The 26,630-nt window shown below is 36.1% G+C and overlaps 1 protein-coding gene across 2 annotated transcripts; it reads right to left on the reverse strand.

Moving 5' to 3' along the window:
* Positions 1 to 353: 353 nt before the first annotated feature.
* On the reverse strand, positions 354 to 24,126 carry FEM1C (fem-1 homolog C). 2 transcript variants are annotated; one of them, XM_004042372.5, is made up of 3 exons: positions 23,874 to 24,126; positions 22,294 to 23,027; positions 354 to 5,057 (listed from the first exon to the last, which is right to left on the reverse strand). In XM_004042372.5, the coding sequence occupies exons 2-3, from the start codon at positions 22,835 to 22,837 to the stop codon at positions 3,748 to 3,750; spliced, it is 1,854 nt and encodes a 617-aa protein (XP_004042420.1). In that variant the 5' UTR covers positions 22,838 to 23,027; positions 23,874 to 24,126; the 3' UTR covers positions 354 to 3,747. The 2 variants fall into 2 exon arrangements, with proteins under 2 accessions (XP_004042420.1, XP_055243437.1); XM_055387462.2 differs by lacking the exon at positions 23,874 to 24,126 and adding an exon at positions 23,216 to 23,607.
* Positions 24,127 to 26,630: the final 2,504 nt, after the last annotated feature.

The raw sequence follows: 26,630 nt of genomic DNA on the forward strand, positions 1-26,630 counted from the left end.
AAAGTCATGGAAAACAAACGTATAAAACTTGCATTCATAATAATATATTTATGATACACTTCTGATCACAGCAAACCAATTAAAAAACAAAAATTAAAGGCATCCCTTCTCTTATGCAGTTGACAACAAAAGTCTCCCTATATCTTTAGCTTCTGTGATCTCTGCTAGAAAAAAAATTTAGAATAAACTGTACATAAATCATACTTACATAGAAGTATTAACAATAAATGCTATCTTTTAAGTTTTAACTGGCCACAAATTATCAGTTAGGTTTTTCTGAAACAGGAGTTTACTATCATTTGCATTAGGATAATACCAATCAAGTATTAAGAGTTAATAAGAATACACTTAAATTTGGTGCAAATTTAATTTTATTAAACCTTACAATGAATGTTGTGGCATATGATTTTCCATTGTGTGACAATTTATTAGCTGGCATCCGAATACAGTACTTCTTTTGAAAAAATACACAATGGGAACTGACAAAAGGGAGAGAAACTAGTCGTTTAGTGACACATAAGGGCAAAAAAAAAAAAAAAAAAGAAAAGAAAAAGAAAAAAAGAAAATGATGATGACCAATTAGTTTGTTTCCTTTGTATCTAAATCTAAAATGGTTAAAGTTCTAGGCAATAATGCTGCTGTTACAGTGTAAAAGAGTATGTCATTATCTCATCCAGCCTGCACAATTCTAAGAAAATTAATTACAAAAATTATCATACCTGTAAATTCAGCCTAAGGTTTCTGTTGGGCAATATGATTTTTAAAGAGCTACTTTTCCCATATAACCTAAACAATTTTCCCAAATAATAGTAGACTGGGGTCTCTATACACATTAAGGTAGTCACTTTACAAGTGAGCTATCACTTAACTTCAAATTCATAATGGGCACCAAATTATCTTTGATTTGGGTTTATGCCTGTCAGATTTATGAATAAGAAAAATGACTATTTTTAAGTCTATAATCCATTTGTCTTTATAAAGTAGACTGGCATCTAAGTAAAATGACCATTTCTTTTATAGAAATGATCAAAACAGTGGAACATCTAAAATTCAGGAGGCCCCAAAAGGGCATTTTCATAGAAATGTTAATAACTTACACATTAACTCCAGTCAATAACACCATGCTACAGTGTACAGTTTAGTTAGACTCACATGAGTGTAATTGGTTCATTATTAAATTTACTCATCTGTGGTTCAAAAAATAACACAAATTTAAGTATTATAATCCATCTCATAATTGTGAGAATACTTTCTGACAAAGGCTTTATCAGTGTCACATTTATGAAACAATTTTCCCTAAAAGAAAATAAAATCAGGGACAATTTTGAGCTATTAAATTAACTGGTTTTTCAAAACCTCCCAATGGCATTTGTGGAGATGGCAGAGAAGGGATAAATGTATTCTAAGTGAAATAAGTCATTTCAGTTATCAAGACTGAGTTCTAAGTTATCTATTTTTACTGGTGCAAAAATGCTATTTAAAGAAATCCTTACTTTACACAGGAGTTGCACAATTCAAATTCTGCTGCAAAACAGTGAGATGTGCCTCACTCTAAGAGCATGTAAGCCCTCCCACCCAGCCCCCAAAGAGGAGGAGGAAATACTAAATCAATTAAAAATTCAATTGTCATCTGTTATCCTCAAATTATCGAGATCAACTAATGTAATTTACTATAATGGCAAAGTTTTCCTTTATAAAAATAATAGCTTATTCATATATAATTCTTATACCACAAAGTTAGAGGCAGATGATTTCAAGATACTGACATTTGATATTTCTAGAATATTGGTCTAAATCACAAAGTATTCTTAATATATGTGACAGTTCAAATATTTCATCAAATTTTCCCACAGTAAGAGATGGTAAAACCTCTTCATCAAAAAGTTGGAGATCGTTCATTTATATCCAATTTACCTTTTCTTAATGGTGAAATCAAATTTACAACCTAGCAAATGAGTAAGAATATCTTTTAAAAATTAAATCTCAATTATTTAACCAAAAAGTCTAATGTTCTCTTGTTTATTTACTACTCCTCATTACAAGGTTTTTACTGACTAAAGATGATGACATACCTAATATGACTGTTTGCATTGATGACTCCTTAAATAGTGTAACATCAACCCTCAGAATAAAATGTCAACACAAAAATCCAAGTGAGTGATCCAGCTCATTAAACTCACAGGTAAACTGAGTTTTTCTCAAATCAATAAGGAGCTTTTTATTGAGAACAACTTCATTAAGACATTTGCAGGGCAAATATGCCATCATAAATTTTATTCTGAATTACAATAAAGTGCTGAATGATAATTACCTGAATCTTTTTTAGTACTTTTCACTTATCTTAAGTTAAAAGAGCCCTTTCTGTGGCATTAGCAAATCTGTGAGTGAGTGAGTGAGTGACAGAGAGAGAAAGAGAAAGAAAGAGTGAGAGAAAGAAAGGAAGAAAGAGAAAAGAAAAAGCTAACTTCCAGTAAGGGAACAGGAAGCACTGCAACCTTTCATGTTTAACTGGGGTGACAAATAATTGAGACCAAAGTAATCAAAGTAATTCATGCAAGTTATCTTTAAAGGTATACGTAAGCTTGAAGAAAGAAAGAACACTGTTACTGACCTTTGATATTATGGCAGTAAATTGCATACTAAAATACCTTAATTATCCTAGATGCCTAGATCTGGCTTGGCAAGCATCATGCCACTGACATGCTTTAGCTCTTTTTGTAACTAAAAGTGATTTGCAGTTCAATTACTGAGTATTTCAATGTGACTCATTAAGCTGTGTGATGAACTTTGAAGTTAAATTTAAGCAAATTCTCTACACCTAATCACACCATCAGCACAAGCAGGACAATGCTAGAGCAGCATGAAAGGTGGGTCACTTTAAAAAGATTCTTCCTTTTACTGCATGATATATTAAGATGACAGACCTAAATTTCAACTGGGTTAATGAGTTAGAATAGATCTGTTTCCCAAATTTAGCACACAATAATTTCAGTGGATTAGAGAAAGAAACCTCAGATGTGAAGAAAGTGAAGAAAAAAACAAACAAAAAAGCTTGAGCTAAAATAGCTAACCTGCAGCTCTAAAAATTGTCATGCTACAGAGTACTTTCAAAAAATTAAGTTTGTAACAAACATAAGAAAACAGTGTTTTGAGTTGAAGTTGACCAACTGCTGCATAGAAAATATGCTAACATACAACAGTCAAGTTTAAGCCTGTGCATAGAGAAGATAAAGCACTTATGGTAACTGCAAATGGTAACGAGTCCTTAAAGTTTGTACAACCTAGTATGGGTCCATAAGGAAAAAACTGTAGTAGAAATGGTTAGGACAAACAATAAAGTAGAAACGGGGGAAACTTGAGAAGAGAAGAAAGAAGCAAGAAAAAAAGACTTTCAATTGTATAAAATTCACAAACCAGTAAAGTATAAAGACACCATGGAAAAATGGTTAACTCTGCCCCAAACACCCAACAGCAAACAAAACCAGAATGAATAAGCCTTTGGCAGACAATTTTAGAAATTTGAATGTTACATTTCTCAATAATTCACAAACAATATATTATATGGTATATTTATATTAAATATTGGGAAACCAATGTTGTAAATTTGATGCTTATAATGCTTTAGCCAATGAGAGCACAATGATATCAATCAAGCTAAATGAATGCTGGTGTTATCACAACAGTGCTCATTTATGAAACAACTGTTACCAATTCGTGCTTTAACAGTGCTAAAATACAGTCAAGTTATCATCTATGAAGGGAAACAAAAGTCTCTAGCTTTTCTGGGATATGCCCTTTATAATATATTCTATGATTCACTATGACACGAGCAGCAAGACACTGCAATGTGGTATGATTTATAGGCTGGATTAAATTTTTAGCTATTTCCTTCTCATCCAGCAAGTCACTAGCAGTTTGTTTGTGCAAGTTTGTGGCATCAAAATGTGCACCTGATTTAATAAGGAGATTCATGATGTCTGGATGGTTGTTAAGAGCAGCGATATGCAGGGGACTGTTGTCATCCGAGTCTCTGACGTTCACATCAGCACCACATTCTATCAGTATTGCAGTAACTTGTAGAGATGGAAATTTACAAACAGGGTACCGCCCTACACATGTAGTATTCTTGTCCACAGCCAGATGAAGAGGGCTGAAGTTATTCTTTCCCCTTGGATGCAGCTTAAGAAACCTGTATATAGTCTGCTTTTTGAAATGGTCCTGTTCTAGAGTACAAGGAACTTTCTCTAACAAGCAAATTAAGTGCAAAATAATAGAAAGGGCCTTATTTAACTGTAATGGGTCAGCTGGACACTGAGTTTGTTTGATAGCTCGCTCTATTTCAAGGACGCTTTTGCAAAGTATGCCCATAAGATCATCAAATGTAACAGTAGTACCCAGGAGGCCTTTAGCCCTATCCTGTAGCATAAAGGAGAATAGTTCTGCAAAAGATAATAAGCTGCTGGCGGTCATTGGGCTTAAAGGATCCAAATTGCTCTGCTGCATATCCAAAGCATACTTCCATAGGTTGATGCATCGTTTGAAATTTCCAGAGTCTGCATAGACAGCACCTCTATATCTAATATAGTAAGAGGTATCAGGATGAGAAGGACCAAGAATACGTTCTCTGATTAATAGTGCCTGCATTCTCATCTCATCAGGATCAGCAATAAGACCTTCTAGCTCTTCTGCACTGTTCACCTCCTTGGCATAATCATAAGCCATTATTAGTGTCTGTGGCACTGGTTTACTAATAATATTAGTCCTATCACTGTACCTCATGTTCATTGCCTTTTTCCAGTATTTCAAAGCCCCAAGCAGATCTCTTTTTTTGTCTACAAATGTAGCTCCCAGAAGCTCTAGAGCATTAATACGTTCTGTCTTGCTGGTCTGTGCATGGTGTGTCAGAAAATCCACAATATTTGTGTGACCAGTCACACTTGCTGAGAGAAGGGGAGTCATTCCATAACCATCCTTTTCCATCTTGGCACAATACATAAGAAGCATCTTCATGATGTCCAAACTTCCAGATTCTGCACAATCATGCAGTGCAGTATTACCTTAAAGAGAGAGAGAAAAAAAGAAATAACATACATTGAGGGACCAAAATATAATGTAATATGTATATGCACTTTAGAACCTAAAGAAAAGCAGGCAGCTTTAAGTTCCTAAGTAGGACATACTTGGTTTACAAACGAGAAAAAAAAATTCCCCCAGTACCTAAAACTAGTATCTGATATTAAACTTGCTGAATAAATGACATGACCAAATTAGGTATAAAAAGACATCCAAAGTCACCAGAAGAAATTCAAACTAATCCATGGTCTCTTGGTATTTTTCATTAATGTTTTAAAGTGCATATTTTATGATCTAAAAATGGGTAGAATACAAATAACCAGCTATTCACCATTTTACTGACAAGTCACTTAACTTCCAGGTCAGTTTCCACATTTATAAACAAGGAATTGGTCTTTTTTTTTTCTTTAGAGACCAGGTCTTGCTATGTTGCCCAGGCTGGTTTTAAACTCCTGGGTTCAAGCAATGCTCCTGCCTTAGTCTCCCAAAGTGCTGGGATTGCAGGTGTGAGCCACAATGCCTGGCCAGACTGCTCTTTAATATATCTAACATTCTTCATTTTGACTCTAATAGTAGTCAGAAATTCTTTTTTCAATATTTATTTCTGATTGCCAAGTTGAATTTCAACTGTCTTAGCCAAAATTCTTGGTAACAAAGGACTTTCCCCAAAAAGCTCTCGTAAGAAAAACAAATCCATGGAATCTGAAAAATATGTGGGTGGTTCAATATGAACTTTAAAAGGAGATATCTGAAGTGTCCTTTCATAATGGATTATTTCCTATTATAATTTAACTTTTTAAACATTCTTTATAGCTGTACTAAATGTTCTAACACTGTCCTTTTCTTCCCACACACAGTTTAAAACTGACAACAGGCACTGGCACATTAGTAAAAGCCTGTATGAAACATATTAAGACATCGGAAACACCAGGTATTTTAGCTAAGTTTAATGATAAACATTTTACTAATCATCAAAATAGGAATTATCATGCCGACCTCTGGTATTTACATACAATGTTTACATAAAATTTCAACAGTCAGTCATTTTAGGCATGTCTGTAGAAAAGAGGTAGCATGGCAGGCTGAGACTGCTATCCTTAGAAAGACCTTCTTGCAAGGTTGGACCCTTGGCTGGTAGCTGGGAACTTGGCTGGTAAACAGTTCTCTATACTGATCTAAAACTTTCCCTAAATGATAAGGGTGTCTCACCGTACCTAAACTGTCTGTACAAACAATGCAGTTTATGCTGAATGTCTGGTTTCCTTCTGGGAGTCTAAAATTTTGGGTATGAGCTAGGCACTGGGTACCTACATGACCAGCCCCCAATAAAAACCTTGAGCACTGGGTCTGTCATGGGTTCTCCTTGGTAGAAACATGACACATATGTATTTACATTACTGGGGAAGAATATGCTCTATGTGACCCCTCACAAGAGGAACAAAGCATAAAAACATCTACACAAAGATTTCTCTACACTTCACCTGCGCCTTTACCCCTCATAATTCAGCTGCATGTCCTTATGACATTACAGTAATAAATCTTACCTATGAGTACAGTTATATGGTGAGATACTTCCAAATTTGGGGGTGGCTTTGGGGATGCTCAACATAGCATGTGTACCAGAAAGTATTTTAAACCTGAATATTTCAAATAAATCTACTTTGTAACTAAAGTTAGAAAAAAACAAGTTATTATAAGAAATATTGAATCTTTCCACAAGTTTATCCTGTTTAGTCTTCTATGATATCTACAAGGACTATATAATTATTCTGACCCAAGATTTCAATGGTCTACAATGAAATAGTGTTTGATAAAATGTTTTAACAATGAGTAAGCTAACCAAGCACTGAAAGAGCCCAGAACTTCTGACTATCGATGTTCATTTGTTTAAAATAATTTCAATTAAACATGACTACTACACCAAGTATATTTTAAACACTCTTTTGTATTAAGGACCTCTACTATTCCCCATGTTTTTCTAAGAGATAGGCAATATAAGAGAAATGTGAATATAAAGAAATGGCTTAGATGGCACTTTTCTCTATTCAGAGTAGCACAAAATCAAGAATAAAATGTAGCAAAAGCTGGCCAGGCGCAGTAGCTCACGCCTGTAATCCCAGCACTTTGGGAGGCTGAGGTGGGCAGATTATGAAGTCAAGAGATCAAGACCATCTTGGCCAACATGGTAAAACCCTGTCTCTACTAAAAACACGAAAATTAGCTGGGCATGGTGGCACGCGCCTGTAGTCCCAGCTACTTGGGAGGCTGAGGCAGGAGAATCACTTGAACCTGGGAGGTGGAGGTTGCAGTAAGCAGAGATCATGCCACTGCACTCCAGCCTGGTGACAAAGCGAGACTTCGTCTCAGAAAAAAAAAAAAAAAAAAGGTAGCAAAAGCCAATTAAATGAACTATATTTCTGTATTTTCGAAAAAATACAAAATATATTTATTTTGAATACACCCACATACCAGGAGAAAAAAAGTAGCTTTAAAAAAGCAAACAATAAGGAAGACTTTCACATCCAGTAATGGCAGAGATACCTGTAACATGATCACCCTCCCACTAACAACTAAAAAAACTGAAAAATTTATTTCTAAAAATCTGCTTGACAGGATTTAAGACATAACAAGGGGACAATATGCAGGAGAAGAAAAAACTAGAGAGGTCAAGTCCAGAATTTGAGGCAGCTTTCCCACAGTGGCCTCCACCAATTCTGGAAGAGCTAGCTGAAAAACTGAGCAGAACTTGTGACAGCCTTGCAGGGATAGAGGGGAAAAGTGGAGCCTACAGCCTACTAAGAAAGGAACTTAGAAAATTCCCCACACTTTGGGTTAAACCTCCAACTTTAACCCTAGGGAGTTAAAGTTAACTGCAAATAGACTAGCTATCACAAAAACTTAAATCTAATTTAAGATCATCTCATTATTGATTTGAAATAATCCAGGATAGCTAGTATACATAATTAAAAGCCAGAAGCGAATATAAATACTATTTAGAGGAAGATATTATCATATTAGGGTTCAAATTATTTATATTTTTCATATGTAATGCTTGGTATCCAATCAAAAATAATGAAAAGAAAATGAGGAACCATAACACAAAAAACAATGGAAATAAAGAGCTGACAGAAAAGCCCAACAGGAGACCCAGATAATGCAGTTTATCAACACAGATTTTCAAATAATAACTATGCTTAGCATATTCGAGGAGTTTTTTAAAATTGAGAATTCAACAGAAAACTGGAAACTAAAAATTCAAGTAGACATTCTAGAACTGAAAAACTCGGTGAGTGGCTTTAAAAGTGGATTTACACACAGCTGAATAGAGAATTAGTAACTGGAAGGTAAGTAGGATGAAAATATACAGAAAGAAGCAGGGAGTGGTAAAAGAACAGAAAAGATGGAGACTATAAGAGAAAGAGGGAACAACATCAGAATATTGTTAACATACTCAAAACCAGAATTCTAGAGCAAAAAAATGGGTCCCAAAGCAATATTTAAGAAAAGATAAAGTCCAAGAATTTTCAGAAGCTGATGAAAGCTTAAACTGCAAATTCAGTAGGTTTTACAAACTCCAAGAAGGACAAATAAAAAAGAAAAACACATTGACATACAACACAGCAAAACTGCTGAAAACTAAGGACAAAGAGAAAAATCTTAAAACAAGAGAATGAATGGAAGTTACCTATAAAAGAGCAACAATCTGACAGCAAAGTTTTCATCAGGAACAACAGAAACTAGGAGACATTAAATGATATTTAAAAGCACAAAAGAAAAGTAACTGCCAACTTAGAAAAAATTCTATACCCATATCAAGAATAAATGCCAAATAAAGAACCCTTTCAGGAGTAAGGAAATGAAAAGGAAAAAATTAACATATTTATTACCAGCAGATCTAAATACTATATGGTGTTCTTTAGGCAGAAGGAAGATGAGCCACGTGGAAGCCTGGAGATATAGGCAAAAACATCAACAAAAAGGGTAAATTTGTGAGTACATCTAAATAAATACTGATTTTAAAAATAATATCTTGTAGGGCTTGAAATACATACATAGAAATAAAACACTTGACAGCAATACCACGAAATTATGGAGGGTAATTGGTGTTAACGTGTTCTAAGATCTCTTTCTTGTAAAGACATAAAATTAGAAATTTATGTTAGCCTTTGATAAGTCAAAGTAATGCTATCTAGAATAACTACTAAAATAATAGAGGGTATGCACATAACTACATTTTCTCTAACATATAGAAAAAAATGAAATAATAATCCAAAAGTGGCAAAAAAGAAGACCAAGGAACACAAAACAGGCAGGACAAATAAAAATCAGAAAAGTACCCAGGAGATGAAAATCCAAAAATATCAGTAATTACACTAAATGTAAGTAAACTAAATGTTTAATTTAAACATTTAAAAGACAGAAACTGTCAGACTGAAGATACAAAGAAAAGACAAAAACTTAAAAGACAAAAACTGTCAGACTGAAGATACAAAGAAAACTCAAGACACACTGCCTACAAGACACACCTTAAATATATGGGCAGAAAATGATCTTTAGAAGTGAAAGTTTGGGAAAAAAAATGCCCTTTGCAAAAACTAAATATTAAGAAGCTGTCTGATATTAAAATATGAAAGTAGACTTTAATGCAAAATACATAATTAGTGAAAAAAGGAAATATTTTATAATGTTAAAAAATTCAAAATATACAGATATAATAATTTTAAACTTGTTTTCACCTAATAACATAGAATTAAGTTACGTAAAGTAAAAATCGACAGAACTACTAGGAAAGCAAACAAATCTGCAAACATTAGTACATCTAAACATATCTTTCTCAGTTTAGAAGACCAAAACCAGTAAGGATAAAGATTTGAACATTACAAACTTGATTTAACTGGCATAAATAAAAGAACATGGCACTCAACAACCATAGAAAACAATTTTGCCCCCAGGGATACAGGGAGCATATCCAAATACTGACCATATTCTTGGCCGTAAGGCAAGTCTCAACAAATGTCAAGGGACTGAAGTCACTGAGTATGTTCTAAGTCCACTTATGAATGAAGTCAGATATCCAAAACAAAAAGATAACTAGAAAAACCTGTCTATTTGAATTGTTAATACTCACTTGCTTCGTCGGTCAAAGAAGCAAGCCCAATGAAAATCAGAAAATTTTTTTAACTGGGTGATCATAAAAACACTAAATAATAAATTAGATAAAAAGAAAGGCTTATTTTTTAAATAGCTAAGTTTCCATCTAAAGAAGTTACAAGAAAAAACAGTAAATTGAATTAGAGAAAGTAGAAGCAAACAGTAAAAAAAAAAATTAATGAAAAAAGGGATAAGTATGCGAATACAGCATTTTTTTATATTCCCACATTTTATTTAACTGTTGCCCCCTTTTAATCTTATATTAATAACTTTGCAAGGAAGAGATGATAAACTCATTCTACATACAAATAGAAAAGAGAATTTAGTGGGAAAATATAAACTCCTGTCTCCCAACTGCCAATTCAGTGTACTACTCATCTCTAAGGTCATATTTTAAATGCCAGTCATATTAAACCTCAATGAATAAATTATATCTAATATAAAACCAAACCTCATAATAGAACTTCAACCAATCACATCACTTTCCAACTCAAAAAACTTTCACAATTTCTCTAAGGAAAAGCAGACAATCTTTGAGATGGCCTTCAAAATTCTACATCATTGATTCTCAAAGCACTATCTGTGTGGAGAGAGCAATGAGGAAGAAATCTATAGTTTCAGAAAACATTATGTGCAGTAAAGTTTAATATTGGATATTCAAGGATACGTATTTTAAAAGACTAACAAATATTTCCCTACCCTATCTCTTTAGCTTCATTTCTCATTATCTCTGGAATGAATGATTCACTGTGCATCTAACTCAGGGACTGGCAAACTTTTCCGGTAAAAGGCCAGGTAGCATTTTAGGTTTCTAGACTATAAGGTCTCTGTTGTAACCACTAAACTCCGCCAAGTACCATGAAATATGCTATGGTAGTATGTTAAATTAATGGATATGGCTGTTTCCCAACAAAACTTTTACTTTTGTACTCTAAAATTTGATTTTCATGTATCATAAAATATTTTTCATTTGATTTCTTTCTCAACCATTACAAAAATGTAAAAACCTTTCTTAGCTCTCAGGCAGTACTGAAATGGGGTGGGCTGCATTTGAACCCTGGGCCACAGTTTGCCAAACCTGCTCTAATCCGGAAGACATGGTCTGCATCTCCCACACACAAGGGAGAAATTCTGCTTATGCTTCACATTATTCCATCCTAAGTACTTCTCCCAGCACCAAGAACAAACAGCCCTGTTCACTCCACCTCTATGCCTCTGTTCTTGATTTTCCTATAAAGCACGGAACCTTCTTTACCATTTTAACTTCTTGTCCTTCAAATTTCACTAGAAATTTCAACTGCTTAAAGAGGTTTTCCTGGTTTTATCATATCAATTTTATCATTGTGAGAATGCCTGGTGAATAAATATATGAGTCATCCTAATAATTATTCACATAACATCTACTATTATAATACCTTACACTAGTATAATGCTACTTCTTCACAAATAAGTTCTTACCTAAACAGTCTATTCTTAAAGTATACAGATCCTATATTTCTTATATCCCAGAAGCAACTAGCAACCTGCTAAAGCTAAGGTAGATTCTACATTTTTAATATTTGATATCACAAAAAGTAATTCAATCTTAGCTTTTGCAGACAAAATAAGTTCAAAAAGTAATATCCCAGAAGGAGATCTTTTTAATTACTCTAACAGGTTAAGTGTATAACCACCACACTTTTCTGCCCTGGAAGGCCCTAAAGGTAAGTTTTTTAATTATAGCCTAGAGCATTATTACTTACAGCTTAGAAAACAGAGGGGGAAAAAAAAAAAGGCATGATCTTAAAGCAATTATAACTTTTGTGTCATTTCTCCAAGTCTTTTTATACAGTATACTTTGACAAAGTTATAATCAGTATATATATAACTGTTTCCTGCTTTTCACCTACATCTTGGGCATTCTGTCATGTGTTATTACATCGTCTGCATAGTTTCTGTAACTACAGATTCTACATAATCCTTCTTAATGGTTTTATGGTGAAAGTTCAAGCAAGGGAGCAAGTCATACATTACATAAACATTTCCCCGTTGATGGACACCTGCACTGCTTCAGAATTTTTACTATTAAAATTAATGCTTAAAAAACTATAAGGACAGATAACAGAGCAGTGATTGGCAAGGGCTGGGGGCTAGGAGAGGGGTTTAATGCAAAGGAGCATGAAGGACATTTTTGTTCTTACCTTTAATAAATTAGTAGTATATGTTTGTCAAAAATTACAGTACTGTACACTAAAAAGTATGAATTTTATTGCATGTAAATAAGTCAATAAACAAATGACAAAAAAAATTAACGTCTACCTAAAATAGAATCACAAATGTGTGATGGCTTAATAGACATCTTCAATTCACTACCAATGGGATTATAAAAATTGTTTAAAGTTCCACTTTATAGTATTCTTTCTACTACTAAAATTAACTTTTTAATTTATATTACCTCTATTCCTTGGTAAATAGAATATTTTCTCATATCTGTTTATAAACTTTATTTTCTTTTATGCCATGTCTATGTTTCAGTTTCTGAGATTAATCTGGCTTTCTATGTATAAGCACTTTATAAAATGATAACCAGTTTGTTAAATTTACTGTAAATATTTTGCTATGTCAGTTTTTTCAAGTGCTAGATATGCTATAAGTATTAAATGTAATTTTTTGTGAAAAAGTATAACAAGCCAAATTTAAAAAGTGAGTTACCAGGGTCTTGTGACTAGTATGTACTGCTACATGCCAAAGATCATTAAAATCATATTTTCTTTTTTGCTAGTTAACATAATTGATTTAAAGTTTTGGTGCATAACAATATATGCCAAGTACTATAGATTTAGCTCAAGAATTTTCTCTGGGTTACACAGGCCCTTTAAAAACATTCCCATAATACAGCGATCGTACTGCCCAAAGATTTTCCATCTCCACATCATGTCTTCTTTTCGCATTCTCAGAATGAGAAAGACAATGAACAATAAAACAACACAAAGTTCAAAAATAAATACTACCAGGAATCTGAGATGAAATTAAGGATATGCAGCAATGAAATTTAATGAATTTACCTTTGGCTAAAGAAAAAAAAGGAAGAGAAAAAGAAAAACATATTATATTAAACAATTCTCAATGCCTGATTAAGAAAAAGTTCATTTGGAGAAAAAAAATATTCTGGCACTGAATTCATAAAAAAAAATTTCATGATTTCTCAAAAGACATGTTTGTTAAATGGGCATTTCTTAGAAATCCGGTTAATGGCACAACATTAAGTATTAATTCTGTTAAAGCATTTCTCTAGAAAGCTAAAACAGTATGATACGAATACATTAATTTTCAAATTCATAATTTAACACAAAAACAATGCAAAGAAAATCTGGAAGAATGAAAAGTGCCATTTTCACTGGGATGCTTCTGGGATGAATATTAAGGTCAGGAAACTATGGTAAGTGCTCGTGCATTAAAGGGTGGTAGTATTCCTCAAGAAGCATCTGAAGTGCCAATCTTCACTGCTGTTAATTTTAAAGACACCTGTAATCTTTTAATAGCAGGTGAGTAAGACATTAAAAATTCATGTTCAACTGTGAAGCTTAGGTGCCTAGGAATAGAATCAACATTTTTTTCAAATTAGGTAACCCAAAAACATAGCTGTATTTTGAGGAAGAACTAGTTAGAGGCCTAAGAATTATCTGGGTCCAAACCAAACGTTTTGAGTTTGATAAGGGCAAGTGATTGTTACCAACCAACCATCTAAATCATAAAAGAGCTTCAACATAACATATAAATATCTCAATTTGGATAAAATTACCAAGATTCACCAGGATCAAGTCAGTTTCTAAACCACCCTCACGGAGTAGACAGAATTTACTGCTCTTTATAAAAAAACAAAAATGTCCTCCTAAGGACTGCAAAATATTTAACGAACACAGTAGATTCTGCCGTTTGTAAATTCCTCATGTATTTCAAGCTTTGTGTGTGTGTTTAGCATAAGTCAAATAAAGCTGTGCTTCTCAAACTTTCATGTATAAAATCACCAGAGAATCATAATAAAATGCAGATTTTGATTCAGATCATCTAGGCTGGATCCAAGTGATACCTACGCTGCTGGTCCTTGAGTAGCAAGAAAATAGAGAAGGATTCTTACTTTCTTGTTTGCTATATAGATACTTGCCACATAGCTAATATATCTAATAGCAATATCAAGTCATATGAACATAAATTTAAAAGGAGGGCTAGGTCACAGCCCTGTTTTACACCATATAGAAATAAAATTGTATCATTCCTCTTTACTCTAAATTTAACCATATGCCAAAGCAGGAAGGGGTTGTGTTTTACAATTAGATTACAAAGTTTCATCCATGGAAAAGTTCCTGCATAGTAAATGGCATAGTATCAGTAAATTCTGCAGTCTATTCCTAACAATTTTCTTGTTTAAGTAAGACATTATATAAGTGACACACAAATTTCCTTAAAAATCCGTTTGTAAAATAAAAATCCAAATTGGTATAAACACCACCATCAAAAAAGTTAAAAAAAAAAAAACCAAACACAGAATGGGAGAAAATATTTGCAAATGATATATCTGATAAAAGACATACATAAGAATATATAAACAACTCTTACAGTTCAGTAATACAAAGATAACCCAGTTATAAAACATGCAAAGGTTAATGAAGAAACTCCTCCAAAGAAAACAGAGACAGAGAGAGCCAATAACCACACGAATTAAGTACATGAAAAAATGCTCAACGTCATTAGCCATTGGAGAAATATAAATCAAAATCACAATGAGATATCACTACACACTTCCTAAAATGGCTATATTAAAAAAGAAGAAGAAGAAGAAGAAGAAGTGTTGGAGAGGGTGTGGAGAAACTGGAACTCTTCTTACATTGCTGACAGGAATGTAAACTGGTACAACTGCTTTGAAAAACAGTTTAACGGTTCCTGTTAAAAGAGTTACCATACAACCCAATAATGCCACTCCTAGGTATGTGCCTGAGAGAAATGAAAACATATATCCACAGAAGAATTTCTCCATGAATAGCTAAAAAGTGTAAACAACCCAAATGCCCATCAACTGCTGAATGAATAAAAGTGATATATCTATTTCAATGGAATATTATTCTGCAATAAAAAGAAAAGTACTGATACATGCTACAAAATGGATGAACCTTGAAAACATTACACTAAGTAACAAGACAACTCACAAAAGACTACATATTATGTGATTCCATTTAAATTAAATGTCCAGAACAGGCAAACTTAAGACAGAAAGGAGATTACTGGTTGCCTAAGACTAGTGCAGTTTCAGGGGAATGAGGAGGGATAGGAGGGAGTGACTCTTAATGGATATGAGATTTTTTCGGGGGTGATGAAAAGCTGATAGTTGTGATGGTTGTATAACCCCGTGAACATACTAAAAAGCCATTGAATTGTATACACTTTAAGTGGTTTTGTGAATTTTATCTCAATAAAGCTGTTTTAAAAATCCAATTAAAATAAAAATATTGTATTTTTGGTGAAAGTATAAGTGTTGACTGACAGAAGCAGCAATTAGAGGGTCTTTTATTATAATAGATTTATTTGGAAAGACACAAAAACAGTCCTCATCTCTCTTTCTTCAGCCTACTATGCTTGGCACCAACCCATTCCTTCCTCAACTTTGTAGCTGGGGTTGGGCTGAGTACAGAGGTGGTCCACTTGTAAGATGAGGATAGGGTGTGTGGTTCAATTGCACAATAATGCTGATTCCAAGTATTTTATTCTCTGAATAACTAATAGGTGTAGGTTGATGGAGGAGGTAAGAAGGGATAAAGGGAAAAAAACAACTTAGGGTATCAAAGGAGCACTAGAAGAAGGATTCTCTGCTTAGAATGTTTCCCTTCCCCATGTGTAGTCTATCATGAGAGATACTCAAGAACAGAAGTTCAAAAAAAAAAAAAAAGGAAATAAAAAAAAGAAGATAAATTGTGCCAAGACTACTATGTGCCCTCCCTTCATTAATTCTTTGTATAAAGCACTGGGCAAAGAACAAACAGAAATTTAACAATAAAGGTCCTTGAGCTTATAACAAAGTTAAACGCTAAAAAATACCTGCATCCAAAGAGGTAAGATGCATTCTTATAACCTGAGGGAGATGAGGAATTGCATTTGAAATGAGTCTTGATGTTAAGTAGAATTTTCAAGGCTAAGAGCACTGGAGCTAAGGGATGAGGACTAAAAGCAACTAATTATGTGTAAAAAACTCATCTAATGACAGAAAACTTCAACATTATAATTCCCTGTCCTCTAGCTCACAGACTCCCTGTTCAATCACAGCTCTTCCCAAAGGGAGGAAAAAAAGAAGGAAGACATGTTCTGATCAGATTTGCATCCAACTGACTTTTTCATCTGGGTCTCTCCCTATCTCTTCCACTTCTATCTTCCATCACATAAATTCCTGATGCCTCAACAGCATAAATCTATGTAATGCCCTGGGTTTCCTGAATTTTATTTCAAACAAACATATTTTATCAATCAATCAATGGAAATCTGATAAAAAATGAACCAGTGAAGGAACTACATTGTACCCGAAGGCCAGTAAGTGAAACGTAACTTCTATCTTAAGCTCATGTTACTGCCACGAACAATATGAACAGCAGTAGTGCTCAGAATCTACTCATTCTCACCAAACTGTTCAATTCTGTGAGGATTCACAGTTCAAAATCCAGTCTCCAGGGACAAAGGACCACATGGATATTTCCCTATTGGACTCAATTTGCACACCATCTACAGCTTAGTTTATCCAGCTAAGATACTAATTCTTCCCAAGGACACAGAAAAGTGTGCCAGGGGATACAAGAGGGAAAAGAATGAACACAGAGCAACTTGTTACTCCTGTAACTTCATAATTTGGGATTAAAGTGTTAATGACTTCAACTAGTAAGTTATTTAAACATTACTCAATCAAAATAAATATAGATATATTATAGAGTATAATTTTAAGTCCCTCCCTTCCCCCTTTTATTTTTCTCTGTAAGTAGGTGTGCTGAGGTAACCAACAGCTGAGAAGAGTTTTCAAAGTCAAGAAGGAAAAGAGAACTTCAGCTTTCAACACTCAGATAGTACTAAAGTATACTAAAATAACCTAGAACGACAGCAATCATTATCTTAGTCTATCTGAATATCAACAGTTTTTAGTTTACAAGAGAGATTTTCTCATTTGAGGTTCTTGTGCATTTACAGTGGGGAATTAAATAAGATTTTTCTTTAGCATTTCCTTGACTAAAATACATCTATACTCTAAATGCCCATTCTATGAGAGAGAAATAATATAAAGCCTTGGATTTGCTTTAAACTACTATAGAAAACAAAAGGAAAGTAGAAACTTTTTTTTAAACTTTAGCAAATGGGTAATTGTTGAAGTAAGATGATGAATACATAGTGGTTCAATGTATTCTCTCTGTGTAAGTTAGAAAATTTCCATAATGAAAAGGCAAATAATCTGTCTGAACTAGTTCTCTCAAACCCTTTTAATGCCAGCAATCCTTGCCACATGCCTACATGGATTTCTCCCTTTTCTGAACCCCTATATTCTACCTGTGCTATTCATTTTTGTCCAACTACTGTCTTACTTTGTTACTTCAAGTCTTCATGCATGTATTTATTTCCCTACAGAAAGGCCTATAAAACATAGTGCTTGCCATCAAGGAGCTTATAATCTTTCCTCTCTTAAATCCAACATGTCCACTCAACAAGCTCATTTAGGGCCAGATACTCTTCCTAATGCATGGGGTAAAAACACCAGGTCTTTAGCCTCAAAGACTATGTAGCAGAATGCGGTTAGATGTCACAGTGTTGTAGTAGAATGCAGTTAGATAAGTTTCTCTGAAAACAAACAAGCAAACAAACAAACCACTCCAGTTAGTCCTCTGCTGAAAAACTTTTACTGGCATGAAAAATAAAATCCAACTCCTGTACCTAGATTAAATGTCCTTTAAAATTCAGCCCTGAGTGCCTTTTAGTTCTAATATGCCTACTTTCCAATTCCTGGACCCTCCAAGCATATTCTTCAAAGTGCCTTTCCTTATGCCATTTCCTAAACCTTCAAAACTGCCAAAACCCTTCCACAGATCCACATCCCAATAAACTTTCTGCAGATCTAAATCCCAACCTGTCCATAGATCTAAACCCCAAAATTCAAAGCCCTGTTTAACTTCTACTTTCTCCATGAAGCATTCCTAGTCAGTACACTCGCTCTAAAATCCTATAGCATGGATTGCTTATACTATTCCTTCAGAAGTTAAAAATGTGACACCTCGTATCTTCTCATAACCTCCAAAATGTCCCACAGAATGCCTTGCCTACAGAAAGTGCATGTTAATTACCTTATTACCAATTTATTTAATTACTTTGGGTATCTAAACTGACTGATGAATGAGGACAGAATGTCTTCTAGAGCCAGTCTCCAAATCTGAGCCTACAGAGTTTTCTATTGGTCTGTAGTACTGAATCAAGAACTTTTAGCTGCTCAATTTCTGTTAGAATTAGGGTGTAAAAGTGGAATTGAAGAGGACTTAACTTTGGATCTGCAAATTTCTAAGTCCAAACAAAAACAACCCCAAAACACAAACAAAAGAACCAAAGGAGGCCAAAGATGACTATAACCATGAAGCGCTGAGATCACTGTGATAGCTCTGAGAAGGACTCACCTAATCACTACAGATTTACAGTCTAGATTCTTAAATAGGAACCAACTCCCGTCTCAAAACTCAATTGCTATGACTGTTAAACTGAAGAGGTATTCCTAAATATATCAAAGATTTTCTCCCCTTTTGGAATGCCATGGGAAAAGAAGAAAACCATTGTCCCCTCAGGTTATAAGTTGTTGGGGATAAAGCATTTCCAAATATCTAATAGAAGAAAGCACTACTGTTGCACTTACCATACTGTGGTTTAAGTATCTGCTTATGAACCTGTCTCTCCAATCAAACCATGAGCTCCTCAAGAGCAGGGAATCAAGGACTGGCTATCTTGTCTTATTACTCTTTGTATATCCTAAGTCTAACAGCCTGGCACACTGAGGGACTCAACAACTGCTCTCTCAATTAGTGAATTCCACCTTAGGTTAAAACATGTTCAAAATGCCAATAGCCTGTTAAAAAGTAATGAAAAGAGGTTAAATAATATGTTCAAATATCAACCGCCTGTTTAAAAGTAATGGAATGTAGAAGTCACATGCATTTTATCTTTAAGCAGACCAAGCACAATGTATTGACATTTTCTTTCCTCAGAACCATTTCCAGTGAATGACACACAAAATGTCCTAAGGAATTATTCTATTTTAACTCTAGTCTTATTAATCTTTTCTACTTTTTGAATGGGGCTAAAAAAGTGGGGGAAAATCCTCTCTTGCTGCTAAATCACATCCTTCTCCAGTGTCCCTGCCTTAGTTTCAATTGGTTCCTGCTTTTGTTACCATTAACCCATAGAAAAAAATCCAGAACCAATGAGAGAATGAGCAGTGAAGCTTCAGGATCAGAGTGGAGGAGGATGAACATGTACTTTAATCTGCCCCCAACATGCATGAAGAATCACTATGGAAATTAACAGATACCATGAAAGGGTAAAAATTCTGCACATGAAGTGACAGTATCTATATGCATGTGTATGTGTATAAAGTTGAGGTTACGAGAAAACAATTTTTGGCATGAAATTGTTTTCTCATGTTATATGTAGTTTTTTTAAAGACATACATATTAGATACTGATACTGGGGAAAAAAATGACTTAGAATAAGTTTGGCCAAAAGAGAGAACAGACATACCCTCACATATAAGGCTAAAAGATGATAGTGGTGATAAAGGGAACATTGTTTTGAAAGAGCTCAAAGGTAATCAAGTTAAATACTGTTCAAAGCTTCTCAGGAGAAAATGCTGAAAAAATCTGAGCTATTTACATTAGAGTTCTCTCGTATACTATATCTCCACAAGTATATAAAGAAGCTTTGAAAAATACAACGGAAGTAATACCAGTTCTCATCTCTCCAATAATATAGGATTTTAAAACATCCCAATTTGACTTAAATATGAGTTTATCAATAATATCTACATCAAGATGATGAATAAAAAGCCCAAAACAAAGAAACAAAAAATTCAACAAACCTAAACAAGCAGCCATGATTTCAAACCATTCCCAATATTAACATGGTTAGTTCAGCAGTAATTTGTTGTCTTAAAACAAGCATTCTTCAAAAGAATGATAATTGTTTGGAGAAAAAAGAAAAGCCATGCTGTCATTTGATCTACCAAGCCACCTCTAAAGATAATCAGGAACAAATGAAAACACTTATTAGAAAGAATGTTTACAGAAACATTTTTTATCATACTGAAAAACTGGAAGCAACATAAAACTCCATCAGTAGAAGAGTATGCAGCTATTGAAATTAAAGAGCTATAATTGGTAATATTAAAGATAACATTTATTAAGCTAAAAAACAGGTTATAGAACAGCATATAAAACTGCATACATATATCAGTATACAAAATTCAGAAATATCTTTGGAAGTATTATCCCTGAGTACTGGGATTTTGTGGGATTTTTACACTTCCTCTGGAAAAAAAAATTCAGAAAAATCACAATGATCTTGTATCATTTTTATAAAAGATCACACTTGTATCATTTTTATAAAAGATCACACAATCTGCAGCAAATATGCTCAGTAACTATATAGTGCCCCATAATTGTGTGGTTTAACCTTTCTGAAAGGCAGACACTATCACAACTGCAAATGTACATTCACTTTGATTTAGCAATTCTGAACACAGGTAATTCTGAACACAGATAAATTATGTACATTCATACAATGAAATACTGTATAGCCATGAAACAGAATGAGGTAGCTATGTGTGTTGGAGTTGAATGACATCCAAGGTTAGAAAAATAAATAAAGATAGAAAAGTATGTAATCAACCACTAGACGGAGGGCTACACAAACAAGTATGCTTGTACATAGACAAGTATGCTTGTATTTGCATAGACCAACTCTAAAAGGACACATAAAAAACTGTAAATAGTGGTTGTCAGCGCATTAGAGATCTAGAAATCAGGAATAAGACTTTTTATTCAAATGTAAACCAACAATGTAAACCAATTTACACTGTTTGATTTTTTTTAACATGTCTATATGCTACTTTTAAATTTTAATGGCTTTTAAAAATTAGGTAGTGAATTATTTTGCTGTCGTATAAATAGATTCGTGTAAGGGAAGTTAAGGTTTTCAAGTATCAAAATTATGCTATCAAGGCAGTTGCTTTTAAGGGTTAAAAAAATTCTAAACTACTTTTTCCTGCTTTTAGTTTATTACAATCAACAAAAATTATACACAATCGTAAACCGGAGCCCTTCTTCTGGACAAAGGTGTTTACACTGTTGCTAGCCAACAAATCCACATCTGTTTAATCTAGTCCTTGTTTTTCACTCTCAGTATTGAAGCAGTTTTAAAAATGTGTTTTCTCTCTTGCTATATTTAATGCATGTTCTTATAAAAGGATTATCTATTGACCACAAACAAATATAGAATAAGGCAACAGATTTTCTCCTTTCCACTGATATTAATCCTTCCAGGTCAGTTTGGCCTAGCCTTCTCTGACAGAAAAAGTGAAATGACTGCCTAGAACAAACAAGACCATGACTCAATAAATATAGTAATTTCTACTCCAAGGTTGTTCTAAAAAAAACAAAACAAAACAAAAAGCTAAGAAAAATGTATTACATTTAACCATATTCCCAAGTAGATTAAGCATAAGCCTAAAGGCTCAGATCAGCTACCACTAACATGCTCTGTAACTCTGGGGAACCCATTTCCCAAGAATTTTAAGTTACTCCAACTAAGAGAGAAAATACTGCTTAACAGAGTAACAGAAGTCTTTTATCACACTTTTTCAATCTATTACCAAACATCAGAGAAACACTCAACAAAGTCATACTGGAAGACTTACCTAATCAAAACAGGTCTGTCAATGCTGGTTTACTCAACACCAGTGCTTATAATTATGTATCAAACTTCCTGAAAATAAGTGGTAGACATTTAGAAAAACAAAGAAGCTGAACTCACCTTTGACACTTTTTCTATTAACATCTGCCCCCTTTTCAAGTAAATACTGAGCAATCTCTTTATGTCCTTTGTAACATGAAATCATCAAGCACGTATGCCCATGTCGGTTTGACACTTCCAAATCAGCTTTGTGTTCTACAAGGTACTTCACTATTTCCAAATGGCCATCGAAACACGCAGCTCGAAGAGGAGTTGAATTGGTTAAAGTCGTGTTGTTGACAGATGCTCCATGATTTAACAAGGACTGGACCACCTTCAGATGTCCTGCTGCAGAAGCGGCCCATAAAGGGGGAGCCCCCTCAATGGTTTCGCCATCAAAATTGACGGAGCCCCCAACTTCTATGGAGGCACTGCATTGCTCTAGGAGGAATTCCACCATGTCAAGGTGCCCATACCTGGCGGCCATCAAGAGTGGCGTGGCCCCATTTGTTTTTTCAGAGATCAAGGAGGAAACCTCCTCTTTGGATTTGCTTGCCAACAATTTGGTGAGAAGCCGGAGTTTGCCATCCCGAGCTGCGTTAAATACTGCTGTCTTTAGATCCATTTATGTCCAGTTGAGAGGCTGTGCTTTATTTATCTTTCAAAGCAGAGCTCCAGTTTAACTCTATCGACACAGGCAAGAGTCACAGGAACCAAAGTTCAATGTTAATTGCTGCACCCCAGAACGGATACACAACCACGAAGAGTATGTTCCGTCCTATTGCTTTCCAACATCTGACAACCAGGGCACCAAACTAGAGAAAGAAAAAAAAAAAGTAGCAGCATTTAATTTTCTATAGAAGAAGGCAAAACACTTCTTAATTTCCACTTCTGTGGGAAGAAAGGAATAAAAGCTATACTTCAGGCACTACTCCATCCCACACCCCCCCCCCACCCCCAAAGAAAAGGTGGTAAAAAAAAATACAGAAGGATACACAGAGACCCAAATGTTCTGGTCGCATGCAGTCTCCTCCATGTGCGGAAAATTTAAACACTACAGGCAGCCCGTTTTCTCGCCTCCAGCTCTAACCAGCCAAGCTTTGTTCTAGTTTTGCTTTGCACACGCCCAGGGAGAGTACAACCGAAAGAGGCAGGAGACTCGGGTTCAGAAATGTTTCTCTTTCTTGCAACTGCAGGAGAGCTGGCCAAGGGCGCCAGGCTGGAAGGCCTCACTGAGGCCGGGTTTCGAGAAGGAACAAAAAGGTCGGACACACCAAACCCCGGCTAAGGCCAAAACTGTGCCCCGAAAGATTCTCTTTCCTTTGAAACTACTCACGGCTCTCAGGAAATCCGCCTGCCTTTTAGTCATTAACTTCGCCCGCCCCATTTCGATCACCCCCCACCCCCCGCCAAGGGATGATCCGCAGGTTCCTCAAACCACAGTCGCCCCAACACAACCTTCCCCTCTCCCTGTTCCAGACAACGGCAGCCCCCTCCCCAATCTCCTCCATCGACCACAACCCCCTCCCGATGGGCCAAGCTGTGGCCTCCAGCCCGCTGCCCGCCTTCGGCTCCCCCGGCGCCCTCCTTCCCGCCCAGGCCTTCCGCGGGCACCTCAGGCCCCGGCCCGAGCCCTGGCAGGCCGCTGCCGCCGCCACTACCTGCCCGGGGACTAGTCCTCCCCGCCGCCGCTGGTCACTCGGGCTTTGGCCGTCCCCTTCAAAGGGAAACCGTTGTCCCCACCGCCGCCCGGGCCGCCCTGCTCCGCCTGCGGCCGCACAGCTCCTCCATGCTCCGCGCCCCACAGGAATGAATCCGGCCGCGCTGTTCGCCCCGCCCCGCCACCCGAGCTGCCTCCCGCCCTCAGGCGGCTTGGGCTGCAGCGGCTGCAGCGACTGCTGCGACGGATGGTGTAATGGGCTGCGAGCCGGGGGCCGGACAAGCCTGAGCGTCACATCACTGACTGTGCCGCCACGCCATTGGGCCGGGGGAGGGCGGCGGCCGCGGCCAGCAACAGCCTAGGCGCGGGGCGGGGCGTCGCGGCCGGGGTGGGGCGACGGGGAGGGGGCGGGGCCTGAGCTACTGGGAGGACGTGCCTGCGTGCAACGCGCTGGGGGGCGGGGCGCTGCGAGGGGGCGGATCTGTGCCCATGGAAGCGGCCCGAGGCAGCTCGAGTTCTGAGATCTCGTTGGCTCTTCTCCTCTCGGATTTTCGGGGTGCCCCCTTAGGGAATCTTTCGGTCCCATCTCAGAGACCCCGGAAGGGAAGTGTATTAGTGCGTTTTCACGCTGCTGATAAAGACATACCCGAGATTGGGTAATTTATAAAGATAAAAAGTTTTAATGGACTCAGAGTTCCACGTGGCTGGGGAGGGCCTCACAATCAAGCCAGAAGGGGAAAGGCACGTCTTACATGGCAGCAGGCAAGAGAGGAAAATCAGACCCAAGGAAAAAGGGAAACCCCATATAAAACAATCAGCTCTCGTGAGACTTACCACCACCAGAGCAGCATGGGGGAAACAGCCTTCTTGATTCAATTATCTCCCACTAGGTCCCTCCCACAATATGTGGGAATCATGGGAGCTAAAATTCAAATTTGGGTGCGGACCAGTATTACCCTCACACACGTGAAGTCTCTCGGACTAGTCTTCTCTCCTTACTTTGGTGGGCCCTGGAAATTACCAAGCTCATAATTACACCTCAGAACACACACGGAGGAAACTGAAATTTCAGAAAATGTGATTAGTTTTGGAGGCTGTCAAACTGACTCTCTTTCTAAAGTAGCCTCTAAAAAGCATAAAGGCTACGAGGAATGGTAAACCCTAAGAGCAATGTAAAGTCAATGAGGTCAGGTTCTTGAGCTCTGAGTAATAAATCGGGAACTAAAGCTTAAAAGGTTATATATATGAATGAAAAGAATTACTTCTTCATATAGTAGTTGATAAACCTCTGGAATTTGTGATGCTAAAGCCTAGGTTGCATTAAACTAGGATGAAAAAGTTTAAATGTGTTTGGGAAATAACGCCCATAATGAATCCTGATGAGAAAACAGAATTTTTGAAAATGGACCTTCAATCACTTTGTTTGAGGGAACTTAAGCTCACATAATTCCTTAGTACCACTAGGAGAAATAGAATATTACAGTAGGCAGTCTGACCCTCAGCATATGTAATCCATAACGTTATGTTAGAAGTCATGCAGCACTAAAAACATTTATAAAAAATCACAACTTCATTTTTGTATATTGTAGCGTTGTTCAGAAGTTTATGTAGTTTTGCATAATTGAAATAATTTTCATACAACTATATATTTTGCTTTTCCTTTCTATACTCTAAACGTTTCTTATGTTTTTACAGTCTTAATAATTTTTAAGTATAGCATAGTATTTCCGTTAGGTAGTCAGTATCAGACCACACTCAACATCAGATTCCCAAAACTGAAGTTAAGGTAATTTCCACTGAGAAGAAAATATAAAAGAATGGGGTATAAAGGATAAGATTGACCATCCATAAAAATTAACCAACCAAGAGGACTGGCTGTTTTATCCCCAGCATATGTGACAGTTCTATACTCTCCCAGGGTACAGATACCAGTGTACAGTGTCCCAATCAAGGCCTAACCTGAGCTGACCTGTCTCTCTCATCTAATTCAATAAGATGTAAACATTCACATCAGCCATCTTCAAACTGAGCTCTGTATCCCCCATGGGATTGTTAAGGGATAGATGGACACTTAGTTTAAAGGCTATTTCTGCTGTGGCTCACACCTGTAATCCCAGAACTTTCGGAGGCTGAGACAGGCAGATTGTTTGAACCCAAGAGGTTGAGACCAGCCTGGACAACATGGTGAAATCCCAACTCCACACACACGCACACACACATGCACGCACACGCACACACACACACAAAATTAGGCATGGCATGCAGGAGGCTGAGGTGGCAGGATCACCTGAGCTGAGCTGGGGAGATCAAAGCTATAGTGAGCCATGATCACACCACTGTGCTGCAGCCTGGGCCACAGAAGGAAACTTTGTCAAAAAAAAAAAAAAAAAAAAAAAGGCTACCAGTTTCTGAATCTTCGATTTACACCTACGTTCTTTCCTAAAATTGATCTGCTGGTAAAGGAATATGGTCAAGGTGTCTCATTTCCCAACTATTTCACAATAGCTGTATGTTTCCCAATTTGTAAAAGGAAAGACATTTGAGAATCTTACAGGCATTGCTCTGGGTTATAAAAGCCTCAGCAATCTTTGCCAATTCTTTATAAATTTAAAACACTGGTCTATATTAGAAAGTGTATACTTCTAATGACTGGGTAACAAATTCTTTTGCAAGTCAGATGATTTCCAAATAATTGCTTTGCACAAAGTATGACCTAAAGATCACTGATATCGATTAGAAGGAGTTCAAAGAATTAAGT

Source organism: Gorilla gorilla, chromosome 4 (genome assembly GCF_029281585.2).
Source record: "Gorilla gorilla gorilla isolate KB3781 chromosome 4, NHGRI_mGorGor1-v2.1_pri, whole genome shotgun sequence".
In the NCBI taxonomy this organism is placed as follows: Eukaryota; Metazoa; Chordata; class Mammalia; order Primates; family Hominidae; genus Gorilla; species Gorilla gorilla.

Excerpts from the sequence above, each read along its gene's own strand:
- FEM1C (XM_004042372.5), bottom strand. The coding sequence starts at position 22,837 with ATGGATCTAAAGACAGCAGTATTTAACGCAGCTCGGGATGGCAAACTC. Across the intron at positions 5,058-22,293 it reads TAATAGAAAAAGTGTCAAAG|GTAATACTGCACTGCATGAT; the intron begins GTGAGTTCAGCT and ends TCTCTCTTTAAG.